We start from the raw sequence: 21,242 nt of genomic DNA, 5'->3' as shown, positions 1-21,242 counted from the left end.
ATTTATATATAAATATAATATGTATTTATACCTAACTTATATACATCCTGAATTCTGATTTAAACGTTTTGGATATTTTAATAAAACAAGGTTTGTTGTGAACATGACTTGGAGAGGTTCTACAACATAGTTAGCCTACCTAAAACGGGAATTGTTTTTGTTTGGTTTTAATAAAACGCGCTGCTATGTAAGAACATTATTTTGCTATAAATCAAAAGCTGGAAATTTGATAATCCGTTGAAAACGTCAAGTGTCTTCCGGGTTTAATGACTACAAACAGCTGAACGGCTCTTTTTCTAAAAAACTACAATTCCCAGCAGCAAGCTCGAATGAGTGACGTTGGCACGGCCGGGAGCGTCAGTGCGCGTTCTCTCTGGCGGCTGATGCTGATGCTCAGAGGACACGGAGTGATTCGAGCATCACCGGGAACCGACTGAATTATCGTGCCAAATCTTCGGGCTTCGGTAGGATGCGTCAAGACGGATCCATGCAGGTTTGAACTAGTCTTTTTAAGCTTTTATTATCATATCAGACTTTATAATGTTAAGTTATTTCATTGTAATTCCAGTTCTGCTGAGCATTTCCGAATTGCATAGAAAAGAATATAAGGCGAAATGTATCACAGTTGATTGTTGTAACGTAGTAACCTCGTTCTCAGCATAATTAAATCCGCCGTTATGGTCAAATGAACATAAGGGTGGATAAAATGGATATTGTTATTGATGGAAACACACCCTAACCCTCTGTAATGTGGGGGTTGGGGGAATATTCCTGTACTAAAGCATTTTAAAGCTTTAAATCGCTTCCTCTCTCTGCATTGATCATTATCATAATTAAATGATTGTCGGCTCGACTGTATTTTTAAGATGCATGTTTGAGGATGGGTTTTATGCACTGATCTATAATATAGAATATATATATATCAGTGGTTTTATGGATGATTTTCTAGGTTATTTCAACCAATGACAAGCTCAAAATTTGATTGATGTACCCTAAATATAATGTGATATTTGTATTTTTTACTGTATGTAGTGTTAAAACATGTAGTTTGTTTTGCCCGTATAATATGTAGAAGTAAGCTCAATAGGCCTGTATTTTTCAAAGCCAATCCAAAAGTTTAGTCTTTGCTGATATTTAAACCACATGTCTTTATTTAAAGACACGTCTGTCTTTTTGTATACCCTTTTTAAGTATATTTTAAAAAAAGAGGTTTGATTACATTTTCAAATAATTATAGACCTATAATCGGTTTACCCAAATAATTTTTACTGTAATATCAGATCTACTGATAGCTTTTCATACTTATCTAAGGAATAACTGCATACACCATTGCACTTTTTATATTTTGTGTGTAAATGAATATAGATTATAAATACAAAATATACAATGTTATGGTGTTTGCAGTTATTCCTTAGAAATGCATGAAGTAGTAGATCCGATATCAAAGTAAAAATTATATATATATATATATATATATATATATATATATTGCATTACATTTAAATTTTTTACAATGTATAACTTTTTGATTTTTGATCTCGAATAAATTATTTTGATTAATTTTGATTGCAAAAAAACAACAACAACATAATACAGTAATACATCGTTTACTAAAAAGTTTAAATCCGGTAGATTATCATTATTATTATTATTAGTGTTATTATTCATAATTATATATTAGTCTAATGATTTTAATTGTATTAAACAAAGATAAACTCAAATATGTTTCTACACTGGTTAGCAGACAATTAATCAAACATAACATCAGTCATTAAAAATAATAACGTTCTGACCTCCTTCAGTCTTCTGTTCAAAAAACTTGATTAGTGTCCACTATTATGAAATATAGGTTCACAATAGATGCAGATGAGCTTCTGAAGATTTATTATAATTTATTTATTATTATAAAATGCACATCTGCGTTGCCTAAGCTGTTTGTTTGAACGCATCTTTTCTCGTCCCAGATGGCTGCGACACAGAAAGAAGGATCTGACCAGAACTTCGATTACATGTTCAAAGTGCTGATCATCGGCAACAGCAGTGTAGGAAAGACGTCGTTTCTCTTCCGGTACGCTGACGACTCCTTCACGTCAGCGTTTGTGAGCACGGTGGGCATCGATTTTAAAGTCAAAACTGTCTACAAGAACGACAAGAGAATCAAACTGCAGATATGGGTGAGTTGGCCTACATTAGGCAGCAGCTTTCACTAGACTAGCTGTGTAGCTTGAAATGAGGCTGATTAAATTGATGCCTTGCTTGCCTCTGGTCAGTGCATCTCAACTAGTGATTCCAATACACTAAATAAGACAAATGCCAACAATCTGTAGCTTGATATTTACTCCTTCTCTAAATAGTACATCTTGTCTGGTGCATGGATATTCATGTAGTGGAATGGCCTAGGGTGTTGAATTTCATGCAATGTAATTGGTAAACTATTCTATGACAAAATACTCACCATACTAAATAAAAATATATTTCTTTTCCAAATTTGGTGTGTTTGGTGCAAACATATGAGTCAGTGGGACTCAAAATGGCTGAGATGCTCAAAGCAGGTGGTGAACGAACATGATGGATAAAAGTGGCTTAGTGGAATGATGTTTTTAATGGCACTGTACTTTTGTTAGACATCTAGTGTGCATGCTTTCAGAAAAAAGATACTGGAAGGTTTTTATGTTTTAAACTGAAATAATGTTGTTCATGTGCAGTTAGTGAATCAGCTCTTGGACAATCTTCTTTTTATGACACCAAATATAATTAACCCAACTTTATTTAGTCCTTAATGTGAATGAAATCTTCAGTAGGGATGGACTGAAAACTGAGAATGTACTCATACTGTATGGAAAGTAGCCTAAAGCAAATACTTGTGTTGAAAATTGTTGCATGTGGTTTCTGAACTGATTTGCGCTGACGTCATTGATTTGATTACATCACTACTTTAACATCGTGTGTGGAGAGCGAACGCTGATTGATTGCACTTTCAGACATCAACCTGCGTTTCATAGTCACTGGTTATATGATCAGTCACTCACAAGCACAGCTGCTAATAAAGGGTTAATTCTGTCTATGCAATAAAAAAAAGAAAGAAAATCGGTACTAAATACTTGAAAAAACACCACTGTGGTGAAGAAAGGAAAGAAAAGTGTAATAAATATTTTAGATTATTTAAGTAGAAGTTTTAGAAATAAATATTATTTTAATATGTAAGCTAATTTTTTTCTTCCAGTTGAATTTGCATTTTCAACACTTTGCCTTTACCAGGCAAAACATGTTTACAGTGAGAAGTAATGGGTTATTATGGTTAACTAAAATAAAAAACAAAAACATTTTTTGTTACAAAAATGCAGAAAGAACAATATGTAGTATTAGAAAAAGCCCTGGAGCTTCAAAGGTTAAAGGTTATTTTGCTGACAAATAAATGGGATACTTTGGTGCTGGTAAAATGGAAAAATAATACACATTGTTTGTTTACTTACTACTGACATTTGAACAATTTAAATCAGGTGAGCTCACTATTTAACTGGTATTAAATGTTTTTGTATCAATGTATTGTTTTTCATAATTATTTAAGTTGTAGATTGTGTTGTAATCTGTAAGCACTGGAATGTCTGAGAAATCCCACTTTTTAAAGAAATATTTTTTTAGCGTAGTAAAGGCTGAATTATCTCAAGCCAAACATTTTGTTTTTGTTTGAATCAGTAGTGTCGTCGCATTATTATTCACATTATTTCACAAAACACCACCTAGGACATTTCATTATGTAGGACATGAGTTTATCCCAGAGTAAGTGTGGTAAAAGATTCTCAAGGGTCTTTATGGCTCCTGTCTTTCTCTTATTATATCAGCCATATGTAGAGGACAGGAACAGCTGGACTCAGTGTTTTGTTTCAGGAAGCGAAGCTCATCAGCTATGAATCATGTGTCTCATTCAGCGCCGTGAGAATAGTTCATTTAGCATTATAGATCTGAGCGGCTTCATTTCGAGTTTCAAGAATGCGAGTCAATCATTCCAGTGGAAAGCTTTCCAGTCTGTCCCAACATTCCATTTAAAGTGACAGTGCACATTTTAGAATGGCTGATAATTATTGTGTGAGGCCAGAAAGTAACAGGTAACTTTATTCCCATTGTTAAGGCTAAACGTTAAAGCTAACAACAATTTAAACTTTGAGTCCTGATAGAACATGTCCATGATAATCAACAGAGCTGTATCCATTGCAATCGCCCCTGTAGAAGTGTGTAGAAGTGTGTCAAGAAACTAGACTCGACGTAATCACCTCACACTCGTTGTGGAGACGTTACAATGAAATGATTACGTGTGTCTGAGAGGAAACATAATAGGAATATGAAACATACAGTATAGGAAAAGAAATATGTTTCCCCGTACCTCACATGTATTATTTAGATCACTGTGTGATCACCAGACACCTATGAACCTGTTCTAATTGTATAATATATCATTATAATATAATATTTGTAAAGTGAGATTACATATTTCTTATAACAAAAAATGCTCTCAAAAACTTAGATTTTCACTGAGGTGTTGGTAGATTATAAGAATTCAATAAGAATTCACTGACACAATATAAATATATTATTGATATAATTGATCTATTTTTCAAGCCAGTCTCTCAAAACAGCTAATGGATAACACGTATTTTCAATTTCGAATATTTCTGAGTTAAAAATGTTAAATAATTAATAATATCACTTTCTGTCATTAAAATGTTTAGAGAATTATTCCTTTAAACATTGTGATGTCATTAAGTGAATTATGAGTAAATATTGTGTATAATAAATCTTACATGCTATCATTAAATATATATATATATATATAGACACACACACACACACACACACACACACAAAATACATATTTAGTCGGTATGGATATACCACAGGACTCTACCAGTCCTGTGCTTTAAACTCTTCATTTCTTCCCAAAAACTATGTACGCTTTTCGTCTGTTTTTTCTTGTGGTCTGAGGAGACGCCACCACCGATGACATGACTGTTCATCTTGAGCTATTTTTACACTCACTCGTTCAACCACGAAGCCTTTTGGCAGAAACCGTAGAGGTAGAACAAGGAGGTGAATGAGTTCATGTGTGTGTGTGTGTGTGCCTGTTTTGTTTTCCCCGTGGCATACACCTCCTTTCATTCACAGAGATTTGCTCTATGCTCTTGTGTGCACGCTGTTCTGAAATCAAAAGTCCTAAAAGCGATGCTAAATTTGTTGGCTTGAATGGTGCGGTGTTGTTGTTATAAGAAATCTCAAGAACCGAAAGAAAACTACAGGCCTTTCAGCTGAAAGAAAACAGACATTTAAAAACCAAATTTATCATTGAAACAACATTCATATTCTTTCAGAAATTAAATCATTTTTATTTATAAAGTGTAATAAATATATATTATTTATGTATAAGTAATCAAATAAAATCACAAACACACAATTTAACATTTACAATTATTCTTTTGGAAATTGAATCATATTTATTCATAACAATTTCAAAAAATTGTGCACATCAAAACCTCAGTGAGGGTTCTCAACTATTGTAAACTATAAAAAGAAAGAAAGGCTGGTACACCACAGCTCCAAAAACATTTATTTCATGTTCTCACCACAGGTGACATTTCGGGGGGAAAATGGACCAATGAGATTTCAGCGCAGGCGGGGCTAGCAGAACTAGAGACCAATAAAAAATCTTTCATTTACATCTCTTAATGCTGATTGCTTGTTTAAGTCATATTTGCTTATGGCAAAAATAGCAATCTCGCCAGACACAGGGATTTTACGACACACTGAAGCTACTGTACAGTAAATCGCTTCCATTATAATCAATGATGGTGTCTTGCACTAGTTTGCTTGGAGTCAGTCTGCAGTAGATTTACTGCAGTATAAACTGTATGAGTTCTACAGTTAATCATTAACTTAGTGATATTTTAGGTGACATTTCTTTATCGCCTGTCACAGTTCTCCATTTCTTTGTTCTGTTACTTGCTGTCTGTGAATTTCTTTGCCAGCGTGAATTCTTCAAAAATCTCTACTCGAGTGTCTCTCCCTCAGACTGTGAGAGTGTCAGCTGTTTTTTACCAGTCCTCATTTGCTCAGCTGCTGATCTTAAGTATTTTCACCATTCTAAATCAAATCAGTTCTGGTCTAGCAGCGGCTCCGCTCCCAACCGGCCCCAGAGGACAGAAGTAACGGCCCATCTCCTAAATGGCTTGCTCACGTTGTCTAATGTTAATTTATTGGCCCAATGAAAGGATAAAGGGTTAGTCCACACAAGTCACAGATCAATAAAACTCGGCATGGGATCTGGAGCGTCTCCAGATGCATGAATCTCTTGGATGGCATGGAAATGGACCGGCCCCGTCAGAATGAGGGCGACGCATTAACGAACAAATGCTCTTCATTACCTCAGTGATGGCACTGCCACTGTCATACAGGAACATTGTCTATTCCTTTAATGTTCAAAGGAGGAAATCCAACATCATATATATATATATAGTATAATATAATATAAATTAAAATGATTAAATATCCCTTGATATTTACTTTATTTAGAGGGGTTATTAGATGCCCATTTTTCATAAGTTGATGTGATCTTTATAGGGTCTAATGAAAAGTCTGTAACATAGTTTGGTTAAATTTTCTCAATGCTAGTGTAAAACAACCCCCTTTTTTACCCTGTCAAAAACAGCTCTTTTCAGAGCAACCCGTTTTGTAGCATTTTCCTTTAAATGCAAATGAGCTCTGCTGACCCCGCCCCTCTCTTCTGTTTACTTTAGCCACATTCATCGTGAAACTTGCGAATGAGCACATTATTAGAAAAGGCAATTTTTTGAATCAAAGATTCATTAAAAAACCTTATACTCACTTCTTCTGTAGATAAGTCTTGACCATGAATGATTTGCGCGAACATAGACGCATTTATGTAGTTTGGGAGCACTTTCCATTAAAAAAAACTCTTAAGGTAAGACGCCAGTCCATTGTGTGCTGAAATGCAACTGTTGTGGGAGGGGCCTGTGTGCCGTCACAAAGACAGGTATCTGAGATCGGCTCAATTTGAAAAAGGCGTAAAGATTTAACGAGAAAAAAAAAAACCTTAGGTTGAATTTTATCATTATAGGATGGTTGTGTACACATACTGCCAACACACATTTCAGTTCAAACTACAGTACTTCTAAAAGTGCATGTAGCATCAAATGGCCCCTTTAAAGATAAACAATATCTCATTTTGAACTAGATTTTTATTGTGTTATTAGTTTTTAGTTTAGTTTTTATTGTGTGTAGAACAATAGAAATCATATACATTTTTGATCAAATAAATGCAGCTTTGCTGACACTTTCAAAAACATTATAAAATGTCACTGACCCTAAATCTTTCTTCCTGTGTCACAGAGTATGAGGTTTTAGTGTCGTCTTCATTTGAAGTCCCAGCGCTTTTGACAGCTTGACCTTTCAACAGCACCAGTCCCACATCTGAGTCTGTTACAGTAATGACTCCATCATCTTCACTGTCTGTTGGAAAACATCATTTCAGCCTTTTGTTTGTGAAGCAAAAAAAGTCAGATACAGAAAAGACAGTGCACCAAATTTGTGCTAAGAATATTTATTACAAGCATCTTGTGGGTTTTTAGAGGCAGGGAAATTAAGGATATACTGATTTCCTTGTTTCCAAACATGTTTACGGCTTCATATATTGTCATTTTGACCAAAATAGTTACGCTTATATATGCTTGTGTTGCTTCCACGTATTAATCCTCATTTATTCCCTGAGCAGTTTTATCATTGACGTCTCTCTGCTCACGCTGACTCACATTAGTGTCATACTTCACCAACATTACGTGTCGGATAAGAAGCTCTTCCACTTGCATTAGTCTCACATGAATCATCCATCTGCTTCACACATCTTATAGCACTCTCTCTTTTTGGAAAATAAAGTACTTTTAAAAGTAGGAGTGTCAATTTACAATACTGATTTAATTATTTAAATCATTAGTCATTAATACTTATTTTTTGTTTTTATTTATTTTAAAATATACTTTATGATTTATTTATTGACCTTTAAAGCTATGTTTTCTCATGTCCGATTGTTTTAGAGAATAAAGTACATTAAAAATAATTTGATTATTACAGTATTTTTTTATTTTATAATTTATTTAAAAATATCATTATAATTTATGTTTTCTTCTGTTTTCTTTTTTTAATAGAATTGGGTATATTAAAATTAGGAATGTCATTTAACGTTCATTCGATTATATTAACTTTTTTATTATTAATTTTAAAATATATGTTTATTATTTAATCATTATTTTTAATAGGCTGCTAAAGCTAACTTTTCTTGTGTTTTTTTTTAGAGAATAAAGTATATTACAGCATCACCTTAAATTTAACACGTTTAATTATTTAATTTTTTTAATTTTGTCTTATTTTTTTTTATATATATTGTTTATTTTATCATTGACTTCTAAAGCTACATTTTCTAAAGTCTATTTGGTAAATGTTTTGAGAATAAAGTACTATGAAAAATAGGGCTGTCAGTTTGTCATATTAATTTTTTTAAATTATTAAATTAGTTTTTATATTTATCATTTAGTTTAAATATTTTTATTATTTAATCATTATTTACTAATTACTTTCTAAAGCTAATTCTTATATCTGTTTGGTGAGTTTTTTAAAGAGAATTTTTTACATGTTGATTGAATTATATTAGTTTTTTAATTAATTAATCAAATTGATTTATTTGCATGTATTTTTAGTATTTGATCACTATTTATTTATTGACTTCTAAAGCTACATTTTCTAATCACAATTGCATTTGGTGATTAACTTGTCTGACAGAAAAAATGATTTGATTATAATGTGTATCATAATGTGTTTACATTTTTAATTGACGGACAGCTTTAATTTAAACTCAAGCAGTCTTTAGGAGTTATTTACATGTAATAGGTACATGTTATATGTGTGACAGTGAATCTGAGCATGTTTCTCTCTCTGGAGGGCTTGTGGATGAGTCTGACCAGCACCTGCTGGTCCAGGGAGCGACCGCATTTCGTTTGCTCTTATCAGCGGCTCTGTTTACTGTAATTAGAGCCGTCCACTTTAGTCTGTGTGTGTCTGAACAGAAGCCTTTCACAGAGCCATAAAGAGACGTTTAGAGCCCATTTTATAATTGCTTGCAGTAGTAGATCATCATAAAGCCTCTATTATAATGGAGCCTGATGCTTTATCTTGTGGCTGGCCATTCTGTGAGTGTGTGTGTGTGTGTTGAGTGTGAATAAGGTGTGTGTTGTGGCTCATTGGATCTGTCTGTGGCAGATAAGAGCACGCACACTGCAGGCCAAGCAGGATTCAGGTTTTGGCAGTTTGTCACGGTCCGCTGCACACTAGAGGGCAGTGTTAGTGGGGAACACTGTTTACAGTCCATATGAAATGCAAATAGACTTGATGTACTGACATGCACATCTTGGTCTTTCTGTGGTCTTTTTGATTCATCGATGCACATTAATATAAAGATAAATATTATGGTCTTTGTCATCTGTGATAAGAATGTACTGACGTATTCCAATCCTCTGAAACAGCTTCTTTGTTGCCCATGTTAGCAATCTCTCCTGCTTATGTTGAAAAATTATGGTAAAAATATAGTTGGTAAAATATGTTGCGATTTGGTTTTATTTTGACTTTAAAGCACCTTTGTGGTTCGTGACCAGGGTTATTATAGTTAACTAAAACTGAAACCATAAAAAAGATTGTTACTCCAAATTAAAATAAACACTAACGGAATTAATAAAAAAAAATATATTTTTTTTAGATGAAGGCAAATATAAGGCAATATTTCACAATTTCATTTAGCGTAACGTTATGTACTTAAAATAATAATTACAGACAATAAAATAAAAATGACAAAATTACTAAAATGAACAAGGTTTAAAATATATATATTTTTAATAGTATAAGAATAATACTAAAATAAAAATGTTTTTGCAGTCTATGTAGTCATGGATTACAATTCCAGTAAAACAGCAGTATGGCAATTGTGTTCATGTTAATGTTAATTAATTTCTATGTAAAAAAAAAGATTTTTTTATTTCTGTGTCCTTTGGTGTAGAACAGTTAGAAAGGTTATATAAAATATATATTTAAATAAATGGGGGGGGGGGGATTATTTTTCCCTTTCTCTGTTGCATTCATTCTGTACACTTTTTATGAAGATTAATATTTACAAAAATAAGATATGCTAAATGCTACTATGCTAAAAATAGTGCTTAACAAATTTATTACACCACCTTCACCCAATGTAGGAGGGTTGAAACTGAGCTCATTTGAAGCTCATTAATATTTACAGAGGTAAACATTTACTTAATGAAAGCCATTCGGTGTTTAGCAACTTGACCCACTCTGACCAACAATCATAACAAAGGTCAGAGAGGAAGTAGAGTTGGTCATGTAAAATAAATGCTGCTGTTATCTGGACAGCTGGGAGAAACTAAATGCTACAAAAGGGTAAAATACGACCCTTTAAGCACCATAATTTGCTCCATTGCATCCACCCGCCCAGTCGGTGCTACTGAAGCTTCCCGCTGTACTGCCCGATCACCATGGTAACCCCTGGCAGGTCTCCACTTTTCCTCCTTGGCTCTGCTAAATTTGGGAACAATCTGGAAGATGTTAAATGTTAAATGACTTTCCTTCATCACGCCTGCTGAAATGTTAAATTAATATTTAAATGAACTGAAGAAATATTATACCTTCAATCAAATGTCAAATTTGCTTTGGGATTCTATGTGTAATAATTAACTACATTAAAATCGCTGTAGAATTTACTTTTATAACAACTTTAACCTAGAAATTGATAGTAAATTTCACAAATAATTACATGGAAATTGCAAGCAACACACTGAATTAAACATGCCATTTTGAAGTAGAAAGAGTGAAATAATGTATGCTTGTAAACATAATCCAATAATCTTTATAATATTTGTGTTTTTTTACAGTGTACTTTAATAAAATGGTGTAGAATCAGTTTACTTTAAAACTTTCATCAAGAAATTTCTAGTGAATAATTACAAAGATACGGCAAGTACCGCATTGAATTAAATGTGAAATTTTTAAGTAGTAAGACAAAAAAAATTGTCTTGTAAAATGTACTCCAATAACAACAGTAAAATCATAAATACAGGAATCATAAATTCTAGCAAAATACTCTAGTTACTGCTGTAAAATCATAGTTAATTAATAAAAGTTCATATTTTAATGACAGTGCTGGCCAATGGCGAGCTGTAATTAGTGGTCGACCGATATATCGGCCGATATTTGGCATTTTTCAAATATTGGCATAGGTAAGTTTTTCCGCTTGGGCGATGTGTTCGAGGCGGGACTTTTATTTTGACTTTTATATATGAGATAGAAATGTATAAAATAATGTGAATTATTTAATAAAATATAAATATAATAAAATTATAAAATATGATATAAACACATAATGGGCTTCTGTGAAAAAAAAAAGTCTATTTTAAACCTTTTTAAATGAGTGTCCAAACTAAGAAAGCTGTTTTGTGTGTGTTTTTCAGGATACTGCCGGACAGGAGAGATACCGCACCATCACCACGGCGTACTATCGTGGAGCCATGGGCTTCATCCTCATGTATGACATCACTAACGAGGAGTCGTTTGGAGCGGTGCAGGACTGGTGAGTGACCCAGAGCCGTGTGGGAGGAGATGCGATCGCAGCCAAGACCCCTGAAATCCTCACGGCCATACAGTGATCACACAGGGCAGCTTCTGCTGTATTTGAAGCATTTCTGCATAACAGATTGTGTGTGTGTGTGTGTGTGTGTGTGTGTGTGATAGCAGAACAAAACTGCAGTGTTTAAGAGAACTGTATGTCAGTTATTGTTCCATCAACACAAATGCCGTGAGTCTGACAACCAGGAGGAAAGAGAAAACGCCGAGGAAAATATCTCATTACAGTGCTTTAAAATAATAGCAGTAGGTTTTTACACAGAACTTTAAGGATATGTGGCCAACAAAACTGTTAAACCTGAAAAAGCATTGTAGATTTTTTTTTACATTTTGTAGTATCAAAGAAAATTTGCAATGCATTTGTTATGAGAAATGGAAAAATATTTTGAGGGAAACAATCTAGGATAGAGAAACTTAATTTTTATGTGTGTGTGTGTGTGTGTGTGTGTGTGTGTTCCCATACACATACATGGGAACACTATTTACTCTGATAATAAATGTTCCTGGTCTTATGAATGTTTAAGTTTTTTCCTAACATCTAATTTTCATTAAAATATAAAAACTTTCTCTACCACTAAAAAAAATTATTCAATGATATTTTTCCCCTTAATTATAGATATGTGTTTTGTGGTGAAGGAATTATATTTTGATGACATGTTATGAAAACAGACTGATTACTGAAAGTAAAACTGATTTTTCTTATTATCTTATTATTATATATATAATGCATTGTAAATGTAGTTTTAATGCATTAATTATACCTTGTAATGCACCTTATGATGCAGTGCATGATCTCATGAATAATTATAACCACATTTAAAATACATTTTAATACTTATCAAATTACTGTTACACCTTTATAAATTTTAATGCATGACAAGCAAACCTTAAAATATTATAATGCATTTTAACTTTGGTCACAGTTATTTATAAAAATATATAATGCATTACAACATAGATTATAAACACTTTATAATGCATTATACACAAGGGCTTTAAGTAGTGTTACCAAACAGACTTACACTGATGATTGGTTCACATTAAGAAGAAGAGAGTAAATCAGGCCAGTTTGGACTCCAGGTGGACTAAACGGGCCTCTGTGAGCAGTTAAAGAGATCTTTAAGAGAAAAGTGGCATCAGTGAGTCTTCAGGAATCCATCTGGTTAATATTTAATAAGAGTCATTTAAATTTCTCTTAGTATTAAAGGGCAGCAGGGCTCGGTTCAGGGCTTTACGCATGCTGCCGTATTGATCGGCTCTTCTGGGCGTTCGGCTGTGGTCCGTGAGCAGAGCTTGATTTAATTAGCATGAGAAGACAGACTAATGAGCATCCTGATAGGAGACTGAGGAATGGGAACAGAAGAAACATAGCGAAAAAAGACGACCCGGGTCAGCAGCTGAGTCATTACAACCTCAAAAAGGCTTGATGTCTGAGCTTTATGACGTTATTAAGCAGAAATGAGACCTGAATTTACAGAAAGCCAGAGCTGCAGAAGTGAATGTGCAGTTATACTGCTTCATCAGCAGATAAAATAGTAGTTCACTCACAAATGAAATTCTGTCATGTTGATGCTCATCTTTTCCGTAGTATAAAAGTAAATGACAAAACAATTATAGATCTGGCACCATTAAAGTCTGACATGAGTGAATGAATACAAAACATTTCAAGCGGCTTAATTAAGTGAACTGGTTTAAATAATAATAATAATTATTATTTAATTTATGTGTTTTCAGTTTTTATTTTTAATTAATTTTTAATGCTAAAATAGAGCTCCTCACATAAAATGTACATGAGACTTCACATTCAATTAAATAGTTTGATTAGTATTAAACTAGTATTACTAGGTATTAGTAAACTATTCTAATAAAATAAAATACACGTTTAATGTTTTAAATATAAATTATTAATAATGATAAATACATGTTTAATTACTAAATATTAATATATTTATTAATATATTCAATCATTTAGTTTCATTTTAACAATATTATATAATTAAAATTAAAAATTGTTATTATTTAAATCATTTATAAATATTTATTTAGTTAAATAAAAACATAGTGTATTACTATGTTTTTCATTATTTTAAATTAAAGTGTTTTAGTTGGAATTGTTTGTATTTATCTATTTATTTAGATGTATTTCATGGAAATTTTATGTGTAGTAATAAAATGACAAAGATTTTACACTCATAAATAGCTACTGTTTGTTAGTAATTTGTCACATCTAGTTTTTCAGGAAAAAAAATGGTGGCTTGACTGTAGTTTAACTCCTTGAAATGATGAGTAGTTCTGCAAGCTGAAGAGTCAAAGGACTAGTCAGTTTCTCTTATCATCAGGATGGAGCTCAGAGAAGAAGCAGAGTCTGGTGATGCTCAAGAGACTCCAGCTGCGGTCAGTGAACTGACACCTAATTAAACCAGACGTATGTGAAAACGCTGGGGAAGCACAGAAACTCTTACCACAGTCTCTGCAGCATCGCTGCGACATACATGAACAAACACTGTAATGTGTCGTGGGCTTCGGTGACAATCTGCAGCAGCTGTCTGCTGTTTCTGTGACACCAAAACAAGCCTTTAAAACCTGAGACGTTCATAAAACATTGGTTTAAGACGGGCAATGGAGCCCTGCATATAATGGAGGCCCAACCCTGCAGAAAAATCCAAAAATAAATAAATAAATAAAGTATAGTAATTATTCATTTAAAAAATCATTTTATTTAAAGAAATGGAGACAGGAGGATGGAGGCCCAAGGATGTAGAAATTATAAATAAAAAAGGAAAAATAAACCAATATGAAAATGTAACGAAAATAAGTGAAAGAATAAAAAGTTTTAGAATAAAACTTAATTGGATGATGTGCTTGCAGATGGGAAAATGGAACACTGTATATATAGGGGTCCAAACCTACAGAAATTAAAAATTAATTATTATAAATAACAGTAATAATAAATGCATACGACAATTTAAAATACAAATGCATAAAATGAAACAATAAAAATGTACAAAATAATTGGGTGATGTGTTTTCAGATGCAAAGATGGAGTCCTGCAAACCTGCAGAAATAAAACAATAAATATAAAAATAATGTAAAAAATATTTAAAGGGAAAAGCAATACACAAATGGGACTAAATTTAATCTAAAAATAATTGTTTTTGTTTTATTAAGCTATTTATTTGTTTATTATGTTTCTGTTATGTATTTCTGCAGGTTTGGGCCTCCATATGTATATACGTATGGCAATGCATCAAGAAGTGTGGAAATAGGCCATGCGTGATGCAGCATGTTCTTGTCGTGGTGCTCGCTCTTATGCATACCTGTACGTGGGCCATAATTACATTGTTAGAGTGAATCCTAATATCCTTGGTTGTTTTGAACTAGGTCAACCCAGATAAAGACGTACTCCTGGGACAATGCGCAGGTCATCCTGGCGGGAAATAAGTGTGACATGGAAGAGGAGAGAGTCGTGTCTACAGATAACGGCAGACTGCTGGCAGAGCAGTTGGGTAAGTTCATTCTTCCTAACTTCATCCCAAAAACTGAGTTTGATTCCTCCAGGGACCAATTAGAAACTTCTGGACCTGTGGAGCCAGTCAGGTGGGTCTGCATGATTTAATTCTTAACAAGACCTCGGTTTTGAATAGGACGTTAAATAGAGACCCAACAGTCTGTCATGTTTTCTATTACTTTAAATAGTTTTATTCATGTTTTGCATGTCATGAAACCTACAGAGAAACCTCCTTCAAAATACAGATTTTAATTGGTTGCAGAATCTTCGGCATCATGCAGTTTGATGATGACTGCATATTATTTTTGACATTAAGTATTATATTTTCTATCTTCTCTGTAAGCTTATCAGAACAGACATGTGACCTATTTTTGAGCAAGACCCTCTGGTTGTGAGTAATTACACATCTGAAATGAATTTAAATAAATCTCACCATCCATGAGCACTGTAATGGAATATATACCTAAGACGGCTCTCTTGTTATCATATCTTCACTGTGCATAAATTAGAGCATATGCAGGAAATTGCAGCTTTGAACTCAGGCGATAATGAAACGCATGTAATTGGATGACGCCAGAATGTGCAAACGGCTCAGACACACTTTTTGCAGGTTTGGTGTGAAAGAGGACATACCCTTGCCATTTTCAGACTGTCAAATCAATTACATTTCAATAAGGATCACGATTTGTAAAAGAGCACATTGTGCCTACATAGGCAACTTACTTTTAAGGCAGCAGCCATGAAATAGACTGTCATAATTCAGTAAATTACATTGCTCTACACCAGTGGTTTTCAACCTGTGGTCGGCGCCCCCCTAGTGGGTCGCGGGTGGTATTGCAGGTGGGCCGCCAATTACTATTAAAATAAATGATAATATTGTTAATATAAGTAAAAATGTCTAAGTCATAACACAATAAAATAATTTCATATATATATATATAATTAACAAAAAAAAAAAATATTAAACTGTAGCTAAGTAATAAACCACCAATTTATAGTTTTGCTGCACATTCCACAGAACAACAAATTCAAACATGCATAAATGGCTGTCAACGTGTTCACTCCTGACTGCTTGCTCCACTGACTCTACCCGCTGCCGAGCTCTGCTTGGATCTGCTTTTCCCGTTTTGCTGAGCGGTGCCAACCCGAGATATTTTCTGTTCATTGCCAGTTCATTCTAGGGCTGTGCGATTAATAGAAATCATCATAAAATCACTATTTGAGCGTGCGCGATTTCTAAATCGCTTTATACAATTTTCCGCGGCCCTGACCTCCAGCAGTATGCTATCCGATGATCCAATCAGAATGCATTGCGCCTAGCGCGAGAACAGAACAAACTGGGCATATACCTAACTCCAGGTTCACACTCTGTCTGTGATGCGCCTTTTTTCCGAGCCCATGTTAACTGATCAGAGCGTTCACACTTCACGCGGTAAAAGGCTAGAAATAAAAACGTGCGAAAATAATTAATATCTAGCACATGAGCATAAAGAGAGTTGTGAGTGCACAGGAGGCAGTTTAAGTGAGAGGAGACACGTTTTAAGTGCACACACTCTTCGTGGGAGAGCAGCGTGTATCTGAGCAAGCACGTCTGGTTTTGTGACAGCAAAGAAAATCTGCGTGCTAGAGGAGAGATTCGCGCTCACGCATTATTTTAATGTGCTTTCGCCTTAAAATAACGCACTTTCGCTGCTTCTTCTGCACCGCTTACACATACTGTATACACACTGCAAACGGAGTACGTGTAAACCTGTATAATGTATAACAAATCTATTTCAACACCTGAGGCACCACTACAATTATTGAGCTCTGTGAACAATGCATGGCAAAAAAAAGTCCATGGACACTGGGTTTATTTATATATATATATATATATATATTTTTGCCATAAGTCTATTTTGTTACACCTTTACTACAGTGATTATTTTGACTTATGTCTGTTCTAGAGACCTCACAACTTTTTGATAAAGATCTTATTGGTTTTCTTTTGTAAATATGTTTCAAAATCACCCTGAATGCATTTATGACTGTAAAGCATATCTGTGTGTGTCAAAATTGTGATTAAAATCGAAATCTCTAAATTGATCAAATAAAATAGCGATAGTTTTTTTTTTGTCCATATCGCACAGCCCTATTCATTCAATAAATACAGTTAACAATCTAGCTTCTGAGTGCTACGTTATTAACCCAACAATAGCGGGGTCAGTTCATTTTTTTGCAGTGGGCCGCGCAAACATAGGTGTTTGGTTGTGTGGGCCGCGAGCTGAAAAAGGTTGGGAACCACTGCTGTACACAGTCAGCAACTAATATAGAGTTCTTCATGTGAAGTGCACATGAGACTCGACAGAGATGAATATGGGTTAATGTTAACATGTTACGTAACCTTATAAGAATAAATACACATTTCTATAATGATTTTGTAATTGTGTTATTATTAATAATGACAAATATATTTAATTATTAATTAAAATATATGTATCAATATATTAAATATGTATTATGTACATTAATATTCCTTAATATACTAAGGTAATCAAATAATTTATTAATAAACAATATGATATACTGTTTGTATTAAAATGAATATTATTAGTGATATTTATATTAAAACCCGCTCTCTAAATGTGTACTTTGTTTGCCTTCTTGTTTTTTTTTTTACTAAGCTTTTTGGCATGCATTCTGGCATTGCTATTTATGCTATTTATACTATTTATATTATTATTTAATTTATTTGTTATAATATAATTTCTATTAATATATTCAAGAAATATATAAATAATAAATGTATTGATTTGATGTTTAATAATAATAATACTTGATATTTAAATGTCTTGTTTTTCTGCCATCTTTAATTTATTGTAATTTTTTTCACTAAGCTTGCATTCTGAAATTGGTATTTATACTATTTATAGTACTATTTATATTATGGCTTATTATATTATTACGTAATGGCCCGGTTTCACAGACAGGGCTTAGATGAAGTCAGGATTAGGCCATTGTTCAATTAGAAAATGTAATAGATTTTTATTAACATGCCTTAGAAAATACATTCCTGGTGTGCATCTTTAGACAAACAAAGGCACTGAAATATTTTAAGATCAGTCAGTGCAAGTTTCTTTCAGTTGAAACAGCTCAGACTTACACTTTAGTCTGGGACAAGACTTAAGCCTTGTCTGTGAAACCAGGGGATTAATATATCATTTATATTACTTATTTATTCTATAAATATATTGAACAGATTGCTGCTCATGTAAAATGTCTAAAATGCTGTCTAGTCTGGTAGCTCGCTGGCTTTTGTCGAATCTAAACTGTTCCGTGGTCGTTTCCATCTACCAGGTTTTGAGTTTTTCGAGACGAGCGCCAAGGACAACATCAACGTGAAGCAGACCTTTGAGCGTCTGGTGGACATAATCTGTGACAAGATGTCGGAGAGTTTAGAGACTGTTCCCGCCGTGATCACAGGAACCCAGGGAACAGCCCGGTTAACAGATAACCCTCCTCCACTACAGCAGCAGCCCAACTGTGCCTGTTAGTGCTCAGTTACCTGCTAGAATAAGTGTGTGTGTGCGTGTGTGTGTGTGTAAGAGACACCTTTAGATAGATGCATATATCCTTTAATGTCATAGAATACAGGTGCTGGAACAACTTGAATCTGATCAGTGCATGTCGAGGGTCATGTGACTCTTTACACCCAATGGGAACAGAGCTATCATATCTATGCTGTCTTGATCAATGGGAAGCTGTTCAGTGTTTTAACAAGCAGTATGGATAAAAATAGCTTGAAAAATATTAATATGTTCCATTTATTTGTTTATCAGCTTGTGGTGTATTTGGCCTGTGAGTCTTTTGCACCACTAGGTGGCGTTCAAACAGGACACTTTCTTGTATTCCAAAACATAAAGCCACAATGCAGGGGCCTTGAGGCACTTTTTAAAATTAAAAGATGCATCGCCCAAAGTCATCTGTCTGATGCATGTGAATCCAGACCACACGAACCCTGAATGCAAGAATGTTGTGTTGTGTACGAATGCTAGTTTTGCCTGTCATGTTCCAGCACCTTTGCACTAGAGTCACGTCTGTCTGTACGGTGCCTAGTTCATTCTGACACACTGTTTTCTTTACTGTCAAAGTCCTAACAGCCATTACCGCACTGTTATTTAGTTCATCAAGACTTCATTAACATGCATGCGGCGGCTGTTTATGAACTTTGTGTGCGATCAAACTGATCTTTCTCTAAGCTCCGCCCCCATATTTACAAAAATGTCATTTTGAAATTATGAATAAACTTAATTACATAGTTATGCATAAACACATACTAATTAGTTTAGAATACAAAGGAGTTTTTTGTGAACTCTTTATGATTTAGAGCACGATAAAACTGACCTTTTGCTAAGCTCCACCCTCTTAGTTACAAATAAATGTTATTACAAAGTTACGAATAAAAACTTACATGCAAAATATTTTAAATAAACAAGGGATTTTTGTGAAAGCTTTATGATTTAGAGCAGGATCAAACTGACCTTTTGCTAAGCTCCACTTCCTTAGTTGCGAATAAAATGTATTATGCATTTACAAATGAAAATGTAGTTAAAAATTTGAATTTCTTGAAAATTTTTCTTCTTTCTTTCAAATATTCTTGGATGATTCTAAACTGACACATTTAAAATATTTTTTTCAATGTCAATTCAAACATTTAAAAATAATTACATCATCACACAGGACGTCTTGTCTGGCAACAGTTGCTAAGGTAGGATTGGTCAGAAGCTTTTTTAGGGTGGGGCTTAGTGAAGGGTCAGGTACTCAAAGGAAAGGATCTTAATGGCAATCCTACAAAATTGCATTAATACACGCAAACGCACTCTTTTTAGCGATTTTGTAGATCAGGAATTCATGCCATATTAATCGAATTGAAATTTCCCATCAGTGATATCAGCTGCATGATTCAAGTGTGTGCATATGTGTACCGTAGATTATTAAACATTACATCATCTATATGAATACATGATCTATCTAGTGTATATAGGTTTGTATATACTTCAGTCAGATGAATATAATGTTGTAGATTCAAGTAGCTGTTCAAAACGGAGGAAAATCTGCATTAAATGTTTCTACACATTCAGTTTGATCATTGTAAATGATTCACGCTGATGAAGTGAAATATTTATTTTCTATTTATCAGAGCAAACAGACTTAATAATGAGAAAAAGAAAAGTAAATGTGCTTCATGAGCTCCGTGTGTCTGATAACGAAACATTCTTCTAGGTGAAGTGGAGTTTGGATTTTTCCCCGAGCACTTTTTTCTCAATTTCTCGTCGTCTGTTGTTTTTCTCTGCTGGCTAAAAAGCTACTTTTGTGGAGGATGTGATCTGCTGTCCCTGCTCTTATCTCGAAGAGGATTCAGTGATTTTAGATGTTATAAGGAAACCGCTTCACTGTCGGGTCAAAGCTTGCTGAAGCTTGTCTTGTAAAATGAAATGTGTCGGGCAGCTATTTTCAGAGGAATGAGTCACTCATCTAGATTTCATCCCACAAACCTTAAATGAATTTGGCCATAGATAGAATTTTTTATTTATTTTTGAGTCAGAAATATAACACGCCTACTGTATCGCTAAGGAAGAGCAGGTCTAGGGCAAACGTCTCGAAAGATGAGAATATTCAGATTATATTTCACCTCAATATGAAACAGAAAAAAAAGCTTATTCTTATTAGCTTAAGATTTTTTTTAAAGTACTTATGCATGTTTCTTTTCATATAAATATATATATGTATAATACAGTAAATTCTAATATAAAGTATAATGCAGTCTAATAAAAAGATTTTATTTGAATTTTTGTAATGAGAATTTGGAGCAAAAACATTCTAAATTGTCCTTAAAATTATCGCAAAATCCAAAGAAGTGGGTCCTGAAAAGCCTTAATTTATTAATATTATATCCCTTTTTTATTTTATTTTGGGCTGAAATATGACCTGACTGGTTTCATGAGATTCATCA

General features: G+C 33.7%; 1 protein-coding gene across 1 annotated transcript; it reads left to right on the top strand.

Annotated features, from left to right (window-relative positions):
* Positions 1–339: 339 nt before the first annotated feature.
* LOC132132146 (ras-related protein Rab-3C-like) lies at positions 340–18,792 on the top strand. The gene is made up of 5 exons (XM_059544439.1): positions 340–493; positions 1,965–2,174; positions 11,571–11,689; positions 15,124–15,248; positions 18,587–18,792. The coding sequence occupies exons 1-5, from the start codon at positions 470–472 to the stop codon at positions 18,781–18,783; spliced, it is 675 nt and encodes a 224-aa protein (XP_059400422.1). The 5' UTR covers positions 340–469; the 3' UTR covers positions 18,784–18,792.
* Positions 18,793–21,242: the final 2,450 nt, after the last annotated feature.

The sequence above is a fragment of the Carassius carassius genome, chromosome 49 (assembly GCF_963082965.1).
Source record: "Carassius carassius chromosome 49, fCarCar2.1, whole genome shotgun sequence".
In the NCBI taxonomy this organism is placed as follows: Eukaryota; Metazoa; Chordata; class Actinopteri; order Cypriniformes; family Cyprinidae; genus Carassius; species Carassius carassius.
Note: the sequence above shows the minus strand (reverse complement) of the source record. Positions and strands in the feature narration are given on the sequence as shown.

What these genes read in the sequence shown, in the direction of transcription:
- LOC132132146 (XM_059544439.1), top strand. Translation starts at nt 470, where the DNA reads ATGCGTCAAGACGGATCCATGCAG. An exon ending in GTCAAGACGGATCCATGCAG is followed by an intron (nt 494 to 1,964) that starts GTTTGAACTAGT and finishes TTCTCGTCCCAG; the next exon opens with ATGGCTGCGACACAGAAAGA. An exon ending in TTTGGAGCGGTGCAGGACTG is followed by an intron (nt 11,690 to 15,123) that starts GTGAGTGACCCA and finishes GTTTTGAACTAG; the next exon opens with GTCAACCCAGATAAAGACGT.